The sequence below is a fragment of the Gadus chalcogrammus genome, chromosome 20 (genome assembly GCF_026213295.1).
Source record: "Gadus chalcogrammus isolate NIFS_2021 chromosome 20, NIFS_Gcha_1.0, whole genome shotgun sequence".
NCBI lineage: Eukaryota > Metazoa > Chordata > Actinopteri > Gadiformes > Gadidae > Gadus > Gadus chalcogrammus.
This window is the reverse complement of record NC_079431.1, coordinates 1417766-1429735: the sequence shown is the minus strand read 5'-3', so window position 1 is coordinate 1429735 and position 11970 is coordinate 1417766. Positions and strand designations below refer to the sequence as shown.

Genomic DNA, 11970 nt, shown 5'->3' with positions numbered 1-11970 from the left:
CGGTTCAGCCTAATGTCACACTAGGGGAATGGATGACCCAGTATTGAACTTTGTCACTATGCCTCTTCTATCCAGGATTAGTAATTACTCCACTATTATTTTCATGTTAATATCACACCAGGCCTTCCTTTTCTTGCCCAAAAACGACGCACACAACCCAACATGAGACACAAAATGCCTATCCCAAAAGCTTCTCCCATTGAATGGCTAACCCTGCGCCCCAGGTGTCAGGCAGCACAGCCCATAAGCACCTTGGTTCCTCACTTAGCAGCGACCAGTACAAGGCGAGATTCCCTCCGTGTCAATCATCTCAGGCGGGACACATGTTGTAACTACACGGTGTCGTGTCGTTTACACGCCTGGCGCACGTTTTACCGCTCGTGATTTTCCATACGTGCCGCAGGGGCTATAGGCTCTCCCACACGCACGCGCGGATCGACGTCGGGACGCCACTCGATGTCAGGGGTGCAGATCCTGGCGCTCCTGGGGGGCCTGGTGGGACTGGGGGCCACCATTGGGGCCACGGTGTCCAACGAGTGGAGGGTGACCAGCAGGGCCTCCTCTGTCATCACCGCCACCTGGGTCCTCCAGGGACTCTGGAACAACTGTGCCGGGAACGCGCTCGGAGCGCTGCACTGTCGGCCCCACCACACCCTGCTGAAGCTGGACGGTAGGAGCACTGGGGTCCGACTGGGAGGCCAGGATGTAGGACTACTGGGGACTGGGAGGACAGGATGTAGGACTACTGGGGTCCGACTGGGAGGACAGGATGTAGGACTACTGGGGTCTGACTGGGAGGACAGGATGTAGGAGCACTGGGGTCCGACTGGGAGGCCAGGATGTAGGACTACTGGGGTCTGACTGGAAGGACAGGATGTAGGAGCACTGGGGTCCGACTGGGAGGCCAGGATGTAGGACTACTGGGGACTGGAAGGACAGGATGTAGGACTACTGGGGTCCGACTGGGAGGACAGGATGTAGGACTACTGGGGTCTGACTGGGAGGACAGGATGTAGGACTACTGGGGTCTGACTGGGAGGACAGGATGTAGGACTACTGGGGTCTGGGAGGACAGGATGTAGGACTACTGGGGACTGGGAGGACAGGATGTAGGACTACTGGGGTCCGACTGGGAGGACAGGATGTAGGACTACTGGGGTCCGACTGGGAGGACAGGATGTAGGACTACTGGGGTCTGGGAGGACAGGATGTAGGACTACTGGGGTCTGGGAGGACAGGATGTAGGACTACTGGGGACTGGGAGGACAGGATGTAGGACTACTGGGGTCTGGGAGGACAGGATGTAGGACTACTGGGGTCTGGGAGGACAGGATGTAGGACTACTGGGGACTGGGAGGACAGGATGTAGGACTACTGGGGACTGGGAGGACAGGATGTAGGACTACTGGGGTCTGGGAGGACAGGATGTAGGACTACTGGGGTCTGGGAGGACAGGATGTAGGACTACTGGGGTCTGACTGGGAGGACAGGATGTAGGACTACTGGGGACTGGGAGGACAGGATGTAGGACTACCGGGGTCTGACCGGGTGGAAGGTGACCTTCTCCCTGGAGCTGGAGGAAAGGGGTCTTGCTGATGCTGGGAACAACATGATCTTCTCCCTGTTGTTGGTCTGAGATAGTGAGGGGAGATTTGTGTTGCGTTGTCGTTGCTGGGTTGTAAATGTTGGAGAGTTTTCATCGTATTCTTAGGAAAGGTCACATTGTTGTTGTTTTTTTTTGTTTTTTTATTGCTGTTGAAGTTCACAGTGTAATTACATGTTACCAGCAAGTTATCGTTGTGTATTTTTTTATACCGTCTGTAAACTATATTTATAAGAGTGTTATAACATCCTATGGAATCCATTGATGAAAAATTATCACCTTTTCACATTTATACATATGGCTTACAAACGGGAGTATCTTATAATACTGAACTAGATGTACTAATAAATATGCATTGCATCCAAATTTGATTGGTTTGTTGCAAGGTTTATTTAGATTTATTATGTTACATAAAATAAGACATTGGATCATATCAATGATTCATCTCAAAGCTGATGGTTGACTGTAGTAAATGTGTACTTCTGTTGAACCATTGTGTTTTATTCAAATGAGACTTGAGCTGTTAGACATTTTTGGTGTTTGAGTTTTCAAATTCCAACTATAAAATGTACACCTTATATTGTTGAATCAAAGCTCCCGTAATGCAACATGAATGGAGTGATGAAATGTAAAAAAATAAAAAATACAACGGCAGAAACAAAACTAGACCAGACGACAGGAAATTAATTATTAATGTGAATCAATTAAGTCTGACAAACTGTCAAAATGGCAAATGTACCACTATAAGGGGTCGAGTGCTGAGTGCTCACGATGTAGTTTATAGTGAATGATTGAAACACGGATTGGAGGCTTAATATCCCTAACAATCCACAGTGTGTTAATATTATGTTCAACAACAGTTTATATTTGATGAAAGTGTGACTATAACTTTCATAAAGTATTATAATCTCAAGTAGTAGTTCACATTTGATGTATACCATAGAATCTATGGAACACATAATAAATCATAGAGCATATGGCATAGATGCTGTATGATTCAATCTGAAACGTGTCATATTATTTATTATTCACCTTGATTTGATCGTAGCCAAAAGCAACCACAAGATGGTGCCCTTCGTGAGTTTACATAAATATAAATCATTCAATGTTTAATAACTTCTTTTCACGTTTCCACTTTGGTGTGTAGCCTGTGACCGCTTCCTCTGTGGCGTGGTCAGTGTTTCACCTCGTTGCTCAGCGCTGGGTTAATCTCTGCAGGGTTGTTACAACAGACCGTGTGTGAGAAAGCTGGTTAATATATCACCACTGCCATGGCTCTTAAGGTCCCTAACAAAGGTCCCGCTTTACGCAATGTTAGGTTGACCCTCAATGAAAACATGCTGTTGTTCATTCATAATGTTCATCCATAATGTTTACGTCACAAGAAACACACTTACCTTAACACCCGCACACACACACACACACACACACACACACACACACACACACACACACACACACACACACATACACAGACACTCACGCACACGCATGCACACACACACACACTGCTCAACACACACACACACACACAAACACTGAGACACGTACAGATATACAGACACACAGACCAAAGCACACTAAGACACAAACACTGACACACACACACACACACACACACACACACACACACACACACACACACACACACACACACACACACACACACACACACACACACACACACACACACACACACACACACACGCAAACACACGACACACACTGAGACAAACAGACCAATACACACACACTGAGACACACAAAAACACACACACAATGAATGCACTAGCAATATTTATAAATTGAGCAAACAATTGTCATAACCCATTATACATATATTTATTTATAAACACCCATATATTTTGACTAATACCACCCCCCCACCCACACACACACACACACACACACCCACCCCAGTTGGACAGAGGGGGTGTGTGGGGAATGGGTGGAGGAACTGAATATAGGATACGTGTTTAGCTACAAACCCCTCCCCACAGAATATACCCGGCCACAGACACTATTGGCCATCGATTGCAGAACATCTATTTAGAATATGTGAGGGGAGTCTGGAGCCCGTCTGTATCTCCAGCAGAGCGCGGAGCCTCCCACCAGAGGACCTGGTCTCTGCCGTTAGATCAGGTAACTCCGGGGCACTCACAATGAGGGGCACGGCGACACAGAGCCTGGGGTTTATCCTGAGCTCCTTCGGCTGGGTCCTGACCTCCCCCAGCGTCGCCACGGACTACTGGGAGGTGTCCTCTGACGACGGGACGCTCATCACCACGGCAACCTCCTGGTCCAACCTGTGGAAAACGTGCGATTCGACACCTCGCCTCCGCGCCGGGGCTGGCCGCTCGGCCGGTCCGCCTGTTCTCAGATTCTGATCACCCACTTCGTTTTTGTTGGCTGCTTTAGGTTGATTATTCTACAAATCGGGTTTCTATATAATTATTGTGTCCCTTGTTTTGTACAGATAAGCCCATTTTCTTTCGACTGTATTAATGTGTAATTACTTTCATAGTCCTAATCTTTACAGTCCGATGACCCACGCAGGTCCACACAAGCTTTTGTTATCGTAACCTCCTGACCCGACAGAATGTTAGACAAAGTTTAATAGGAATCACTCTTGATGTCCTTCAGAACCGTTTGACTTCCTTCTAAACGGGTCACTGTGTTTAGCCTCTTGGCACCTTGGAGATATCTGCCTCAGGGTGTTTCACGGTTCACTGGGTCAGGGGTTCACAGGACTCACCACAAGGGTCCAGATCAAGGGTGGAAGTCAGGTTAACTGACCCTGACGACACCTCACCTCACCTCAGAGCAACTTACTCCAAAATGCACTGATGGTCATTGCTAACATGTTGTCTTCTGCTTTTCATGCAAATGTCTCAGTCACTGGTTGACCTCGTACAACGTCCGGGCGGGGGAACCTATGTGATGACCATGTGGAGATCTTATGGACCATTCCCAACACGACGGTGGTCATAACACGTCTCCTACTTCTCTCTGCAGGCTACGTCCAGGCTTGCAGAGGATTGATGGTGGCAGCTGTGTGCCTGGGGTTCTTTGGCTCGGTGTTTGTCCTTGTTGGGATGAAATGCACAACCATCGGAGGAACTGACAAGAGCAAAGCCCGGCTGGCCGGTGTCGGTGGTGTAAACTTCATCCTAAGCGGTGAGCACACACGGGGCTGAACATGGTGTGGGTCCAATCCAGCAGCCCCTAAATCAGAGTCTCAACAAGGCTCCCCAGGCCTGCATCACACAGCTCCCCCTAACCCTGTTCTCTCCTCCTCCTCATACCGTCCGCGCCGCAGGGCTGTGCTCGCTCTCAGCGTGCTCTCTGTACGCTCACCGGATCACCGCAGAGTTCTTCGACCTCGTGTCGGTGTCTCAGAAGTGAGTTCACGGTCAGAGCCGTCAGCATCAACGCACACTTTGAGCGATTCTTCGAAAGCGCCGTAACCCCGCCGTTGTGTGGCTGTGTGCGTCCAGGTACGAGATGGGGCCCGCGCTCTTCGTCGGCTGGGCGGGGGCCCTCCTGTGTCTGGCCGGAGGGGTGACGCTCTTCTTCTCCAGTGTGGGCTCCTGCACCGACAGGTTTGTTGGTGGAGCACGTCACGCCGCTGAATGGTTTTGACCGGCCGTCCGTTCTGTCGAAGGTACGGGCGATTGTCTCACCGCGCGTCGGTTGAGTCCCTGCGTTGTGTCTCCGCAGGCGGCCCCAGTCCAGGTACGTCTACAAAGGGGCGGGGACTCAGTCCCATGTGACGTCGGCCACCCGGGAGCCCCTGAGGCCGGCCGGCCAGAGGCCCCCCCACCCCAAGGGCAGCACCTCCTCCGGCACCAAGAACTTTGACAAGAGCGTCTACGTGTGAGAGGAGCCCACCACTTTAAGGGGGTTCTTTACTTTAAAACTTTTTTTTTAATGTTTTTTTGAAACAATTAAATTGTTTGATAGTTAAAGTGTGAAACACTTTCATGACATTCGGATGACGATAGATGCTGTCGATTTGCATATTGTGGTCCAATATTGTACATGCTGCAAATTGTATAAAGATACGTATGTAATATAGTTTACTCTCTAATCGTTTTCTAGATGCAGTACTTTTCTAGAAGACGGCTTTCTCAAATAGTTCCTTTGTTCTTTTCTATAGGGTCACCGTAAATTTTTATACACATTTACTTTATTCTAACAACTTTATTCTATAACATTATTCTTGTACAATGAGAAATAACTTCGAAATATAGTGAAGGAGAAATATACTGAATGTTTTTTTTAAATGTTGAGGGTTGTGTGTGAATAGAAATAAACGGAAACGTTTTCAAAGGTGCGTGTACGTATTGATGTTCTTTCAGCATGTTCTAAGGACAGACATAGGGAGTGTTTCCTGTCGTGAATAAAGGAGCAATTTATATCAAAACTGCTGAGAAACAATGTCAAATTCCTCTCCATCCCTACGGAGAGACCCTCTCCATTAGAGAATGAAGCTGACCCATGGATGGCGAGCCTGTGGCGTGTCGGCCTCGCGTCTCCGAGTTGACTGTCAACACGGCGGCGCTGCTGACACACCGCCCACATCAACACACGGCACACTGCGCAAACACACCCGTCACCCCCACTCACCCTCTCACCCTGCCCGCCTGGAGAGGTGCACCAGCCAGCCTCACCGCGCCGGCCCCTCCTCGCCATTCGGTCGACGCCCTCGCTCTGCCCTGCCCAGGTGAGACCGAGACAGAGCGCCCCAGAGGAGCCTTTTCCTTTTTACTTCATCGTCTCAACGTCTGTCTCCTGTTGAACCACCTCGGCGCGAGGGACGGAGGGACAGGACCCCGGCGGCCATGAGGAAACGTCTGGTCCAAGTGTTTGGCTTCCTGGCCTCGTCGCTGGGCTGGCTGTTTGTGCTGGTCACCATGGCCATGGACTTCTGGAGGATCAGCCAGATCGGCGGGCAGGGCGGGTCCTGGATCATCAAGGTGGCGTGGTACTGGTCCAACCTGTGGAAGGACTGCTACACCGACTCCACCGCCGTCACCAACTGCAGGGACTACCCCGTCCTCTGGTCCGTGGCCGGTGGGTACTGCCGGGCGGACGATGCTAGTTTAACGGCTGTGTTCATCGCGGGTAGACAAATGCCTTCTATTAATGGGGACAGACAAACATGTGATCGTAAAGTGTAGCCCCATAACTCAATGGTGTCTGTGGGGACCTCCCACGATATAAAGAGGAAATCGTGTAAGTTACCGAAGATCGTTAAGAAAAATGGTTCACAAAGAGGCGTACTCCCCAATGTTTGTAGTGTTCCTTGAGTTATCGCTATCGTGTTTATACATGAATTCTGCCGTTTGCATTGGAAGGAAAGCTGAGCTGTAAGCCGTGTTTCCCCCCCCCTCCCAGCCTACGTCCAGGGGGTGCGAGGCCTCCTGATGTGTGGGCTGACTCTCGGGTTCTTCGGGGTCGTTTGCTGCTTCGCCGGTATGGAGTGCACCTACATCGGTGGAGCGACTAAGACCAAGGACAAATTTCTTCTAGCCGGGTCTGTGTTTCATTTCGTCGGAGGTAAGGACGGCTCATGCTTACTTCGTTCAACACGGAATCACAACAGCCTGCGCCGTTTTGTGATAACAGAACAAATGTGTTTCTTTGATCAGGCGTGTCTGACATCGCAGGCTACTGCCTTTACATCAACCGAGTGGCCAGGAACGCTTTTACTTTGAATCTACAACCAGGAGCCCTGAGGTATGCTTTACTCGACTGCTGCTGGAAGGCCTTTAGCAAGCACCAAAGCCCAACACATAACTCCAGCGAGGTGGAAGGCAGGGAGCCATTGTGCATTGTGTTGTATATTTTGCGTGACGTGTCGACTTTAATTACAACAACCTTTATTGCAGGTATGACCTTGGAAACCCCATATTCCTTGGATTGGTGGGCAGCTTTCTCATACTGTTTGGGGCCATCCTTTACGCCATCACAGTCTTTAGAGTGGTCTGGCCTAAGAGGTAATCTATGACGGACTTATGCTTCACTATCTTAGATTGTTAACTTCATTCATGAAGTTAACGATCAGTGCAGGGGCATTGATCACTCAGTCTCAGGTTCCTGTGTGTGTGTGTGTGTGTGTGTGTGTGTGTGTGTGTGTGTGTGTGTGTGTGTGTGTGTGTGTGTGTGTGTGTGTGTCTGTGTGTGTGTGTGTGTGTGTGTGTGTGTGTGTGTGTGTGTGTGTGTGTGTGTGTGTGTGTGTGTTTGAGTGTTTGTCTTTGGGTATGTATGCGTAAACAAGTGTGCCGGTGTCCCTGAGCAAACATAGACTCTGACACCCTGACTCTGCCCGGTCGTCGACAGGACGGAGAACGTCAACGTGTACGGGACCAGGACGTACATGGCGCCGGGGACCCGAGGCAGGAGCCTGTACACGGGCTACTACAGACCCTCCGGGGTCCAGGGGGGGACTTACTACGGCCAGGGACGCTCCTACAGCTCCAGGGTGTCCAACCTCTCCCGGACCACCCCCGAGAGACTGTCCCAGAGAGACGCCTTCGTCTAGGGGCGGCCGCTGGGAGCCCCCCTGACGCCGGTAGAGAGACGGGGACCGAGGTCTCATCATGTACAATTGTAAAGATAAACTTTTGCTTTGATGCACGTGTCGATTTTGATACCCTTCTATGTTAACTTTTGTGGATACAGTTATTCTGGCTCTGGTTAGGATGTTTAAGGTTGGAAGTCTTTGTGATGTTTGTCAACCTAATAAAAAATGTATGTTACACATGTATTGGCTCATTGGTGTTCTCATTTACAAATGATATATGTAGCACGTGATCGAAGATAAGGAAAACTTTTCCTGTCTATTGCAAGTGTTTTATTGGCAACATAAAATGATGCTCTTTGAATTCTATCAGAACCAAACATTGTAGGCTGAAACTGATTTCAATAGAAGAGCTACAAAAGTAACCAATATAGAATATGTGAAAAGCTGCTACTTACAAATCTATGAACACTACATTGAGTTTGTCACAAGTGAAGTTATTTTATTCACTATTTTACATTATTATTATTGCATATAATTACAAAAGTCCTATTGAAACATTGGTTGAAAAGTATTGGACGAAGGGTCAAATGTACACGAAACTGAGTGACTCATGCTGGCAGGCTGGGGTTTGTCCCAACACCAAACACTGAGTGGTAACCAGTGTGACCTTTAGAGATGAAGCCAAACATCTAATGGAAAATATACATTGTGCCCATGTTTGTGTTTACGTGCTTATATCTGTGTGTTTGTGTGTGTGTGTGTGTGTGTGTGTGTGTGTGTGTGTGTGTGTGTGTGTGTGTGTGTGTGTGTGTGTGTGTGTGTGTGTGTGTGTGTGTGTGTGTGTGTGTGTGTGTGTCTGAGAGGGTGTGTGTGTGTGTGTGTGTGTGTGTGTGTGTGTGTGTGTGTGTGTGTGTGTGTGTGTGTGTGTGTGTGTGTGTGTGTGTGTGTGTGGGTATGTATTTTTCGTTTATGTGTGTGTGTGTGTGTGTCTGAAAGTGTGTGGGTGTGTTTGAGTGTGAGAGTGTGTGAGTGCGTGTGTATGAACCCCCATCTAGAATGTGTGTATTGCTATTTGGAGGGTGAGAGGGTAAACAGGCCTTGATGTGGGTGCAACTTGGGTGCTACTTGTTGTCAGGTGTGTGTGTGTGCGTGTGCGCGTGCATGCGTGCGTGCGTTTGGTGTGTGTGGACGGGCAGGCGTAGCTGTAATCCTAAACCTCTATGTGTGTGTACAGTGGGTTCAGTCGGTGGAGGAGACAGAAGCACTGTCTCCAGGCCCTTGCTGTGTCTCATTCCCTCTGTCGGCGCGCACAGAGGAGCCCCACAGCCATGAACCGCACCGTGGTGATGTACATGGAGATGGGCTGCTTCGTGGTGTGTGTGTTGGGGTGGATCCTGGTGTGCTCCACCATGCCCACGGAGATCTGGACCTGGTCCGAGGTGGACAGCATCGTGCTGACCACCTCAAACTACTTCTCCAACCTCTGGAAGGACTGCATCTCCGACTCCACGGGGGTCTCCGACTGCAAGGGGATCCCGTCGCTGCTGGCGCTGAACTGTGAGTCAACCAGAGGTCAGAGGCAGAGGTCAGCTGCGGAAGGGCAGCTCGCTCCGGGCGTGTTCCCATCACACGACGGAAGGCCGGGAATGGGGGAAGCTCCAAATTAGCGTTGTTGGCAAGAGAGAGAGAGAGAGAGAGAGAAAGAGAGAGAGAGAGAGAGAGAGAGAGAGAGAGAGAGAGAGAGAGAGAGAGAGAGAGGGAGAGGGAGAGGGAGAGAGAGAGAGAGAGACTGACATTTGTTTGGTGGTGAGAGAGAGAGAGAGAGGGAGGGCCGTTTGAGAGAGGGAAGTCTGTTTTCGTTACATGTTTTCGGTATTGCTTTATCTAATTCCTCATCAAAACTCCATATTTATTCTCCTTGTCGTCGTTATTATTGTTGCTATGTTGTTGTTCTCGCTCTGTTGACTGACATAGCTCATGGGAAAGAAGGGAAACTGCGTGGCGGTTAACCGGGACAACTCTGCACCACAGAACCGTCGGTCAGCCTAGACCAGGGACGTGTTTTGGGGATGAATCAAACGTTAAAGCGCACACATGAGACCACGTCTGTTCCTCCAACCAGGGGACATCCACATGTGCCGCGCACTGATCATCATCTCCATCATCCTGGCCTTCTTCGGCTCCGTCCTCCTCCTGGTGGGGATGAAGTGCACCAAGATCGGAGGCTCCGAGATCGCCAACGCCAGGGTCACGTTCGCTGCCGGGATGAACTTCCTCATCTCAGGTCAGCATGTCGTCCGGGTTCCTCGTGTCCTTTTGTCGTAAACATTACGCTGTCGTTGTGTCAACTGTCACAACGTCCATCTCCGGTTTGATAATTTTTTCTCGGGAACGCTATCCCTGTAGGTCTGTGCTCCATGGTGGCCTTCTCCTTCTACGGGAACAAAATACGATCGGAATTCCAAGACCAGAACTTCAGAGCTCAAAAGTATGTGATAAATGCGTCAGTTTGAGCGCCATCCCTTGATTGAATGGCGCTTATCAGTGGCTATCAGCCCCTTAGCTATGGGTTAGCAGAGAGCTACTCTACTCTATCACCTAGTAGCTTCTGTTCTCATCTGTTTGTATATATGATAACGATACCAGGCATCAAACAACATACATTTAGAGACTGCCTTAGTCATCGTGGTCGACACGTTGTCGTTTTAAAAAGGTGCAACAGGTGCGTGTTGAATGTTTAACACCTCGGCCCGCTGGTACAACCCCCCTGCAGGTTTGAGATCGGAGTGGGCGTGTTCATCGGCTGGGCAGGCTCCACCCTATTGGTCGTCGGAGGTCTGCTGATCAGCATCTTCTCTGGGATGGAAGGATGCCAGTCGAGGTACACTGAAGGCCCACAGTCGAACACATGGCTCCTCTCGTTCAACCCGTAGACTAGTTAATGTTATCAGCGTTATGAGCTGGCAGTGTAGGTTATAAGAGTACACAGTTGCTCAAGTATTTCTAAAGTTCAGATTACAAGGGCACATATCTTCTGGTGTCTACACGTCCTTTAGACTCAAACTGTTCTTCAATCTTTCTTTGTTTTATAGCACCTAAGGAATAGTTACCAGCCCCTACAGCTCACTCCTGTTATTGTTTAGTCGCTGGTCAGGTCCTATTTCCAAAGTGTTATACAATATCGGCAAAGGTGTCTGCTCTATCTCCCCTTCCCTTATACTGACGAGGACTGAAGCATTACCTAAACCTTTGCCTCAATCGTACCTTCCCTCATATCTCAGTGTATTCAACCTGGATAGATAAAGGTTTCGTTCAGCCCAGAACGGTAGGTCTAACACCAATTACACCCCCATACAGCTCCAAGGCCAAAGGTGTCCCTGACTACAGCGTCCCAGAGGACTACAGAGCTATCTCGGGCAAGGGGACCTACATCTCGTCTATAGGCTCAGCGGGGGACCTGGGGGGGAAGTCCTCCCAGGGTAGCAGTGAAGGAGGCAGGGCCAGCAAAGCCTCCTCTGTGACCAGGAGCAGCAAGACGTACTCCTCCAACGCCTATGTGTGACCAGCAGATGAACACGATGTTAAAGTTTGTTTTAGATTGTATTCCGTCGCCTGTGTATTTAGTGTATATATCCTGCTCTGTTTTTAGATATTGGCGAATAAAAGTCAAGTAAATAATAAAGAATGTTACTATTATTATGGATGTTGTGTGTACTTATGTATAGTAGCCATTGTGTAAAGCCTACTTCGATCCTGCAATCCTACCAATAAAATAATGCCATGTGTAGAATACACTATGATGACATATTACATCATACTTACTACAGCTGTCTTTTCC

General features: G+C 49.3%; 3 protein-coding genes across 3 annotated transcripts; all 3 read left to right on the top strand.

The window, feature by feature from the left end:
* Positions 1-304: 304 nt before the first annotated feature.
* LOC130373115 (claudin-10-like) lies at positions 305-5749 on the top strand. Its single transcript, XM_056579389.1, has 5 exons — positions 305-670; positions 4619-4780; positions 4923-5004; positions 5101-5205; positions 5324-5749. Exons 1-5 carry the CDS (start codon positions 457-459, stop codon positions 5481-5483), a joined length of 723 nt encoding a protein of 240 aa, XP_056435364.1. The 5' UTR covers positions 305-456; the 3' UTR covers positions 5484-5749.
* A 582-nt stretch (positions 5750-6331) lies between these two features.
* LOC130373111 (claudin-10) lies at positions 6332-8384 on the top strand. The gene is made up of 5 exons (XM_056579383.1): positions 6332-6679; positions 7004-7165; positions 7258-7345; positions 7498-7605; positions 7949-8384. Exons 1-5 carry the CDS (start codon positions 6448-6450, stop codon positions 8148-8150), a joined length of 792 nt encoding a protein of 263 aa, XP_056435358.1. The 5' UTR covers positions 6332-6447; the 3' UTR covers positions 8151-8384.
* A 996-nt stretch (positions 8385-9380) lies between these two features.
* Positions 9381-11927, top strand: LOC130373112 (claudin-10-like). Its single transcript, XM_056579385.1, has 5 exons — positions 9381-9689; positions 10255-10416; positions 10539-10620; positions 10906-11013; positions 11490-11927. Exons 1-5 carry the CDS (start codon positions 9461-9463, stop codon positions 11692-11694), a joined length of 786 nt encoding a protein of 261 aa, XP_056435360.1. The 5' UTR covers positions 9381-9460; the 3' UTR covers positions 11695-11927.
* Positions 11928-11970: the final 43 nt, after the last annotated feature.

What these genes read in the sequence shown, in the direction of transcription:
- LOC130373115 (XM_056579389.1), top strand. Translation starts at nt 457, where the DNA reads ATGTCAGGGGTGCAGATCCTGGCGCTCCTGGGGGGCCTGGTGGGACTG. An exon ending in CACCCTGCTGAAGCTGGACG is followed by an intron (nt 671 to 4,618) that starts GTAGGAGCACTG and finishes TTCTCTCTGCAG; the next exon opens with GCTACGTCCAGGCTTGCAGA. An exon ending in CTCGTGTCGGTGTCTCAGAA is followed by an intron (nt 5,005 to 5,100) that starts GTGAGTTCACGG and finishes GTGTGCGTCCAG; the next exon opens with GTACGAGATGGGGCCCGCGC.
- LOC130373112 (XM_056579385.1), top strand. Translation starts at nt 9,461, where the DNA reads ATGAACCGCACCGTGGTGATGTACATGGAGATGGGCTGCTTCGTGGTG. An exon ending in GATGAACTTCCTCATCTCAG is followed by an intron (nt 10,417 to 10,538) that starts GTCAGCATGTCG and finishes CTATCCCTGTAG; the next exon opens with GTCTGTGCTCCATGGTGGCC. An exon ending in ATGGAAGGATGCCAGTCGAG is followed by an intron (nt 11,014 to 11,489) that starts GTACACTGAAGG and finishes ACCCCCATACAG; the next exon opens with CTCCAAGGCCAAAGGTGTCC.
- LOC130373111 (XM_056579383.1), top strand. Translation starts at nt 6,448, where the DNA reads ATGAGGAAACGTCTGGTCCAAGTGTTTGGCTTCCTGGCCTCGTCGCTG. An exon ending in CGTCCTCTGGTCCGTGGCCG is followed by an intron (nt 6,680 to 7,003) that starts GTGGGTACTGCC and finishes CCCCCCTCCCAG; the next exon opens with CCTACGTCCAGGGGGTGCGA. An exon ending in AGAGTGGTCTGGCCTAAGAG is followed by an intron (nt 7,606 to 7,948) that starts GTAATCTATGAC and finishes GGTCGTCGACAG; the next exon opens with GACGGAGAACGTCAACGTGT.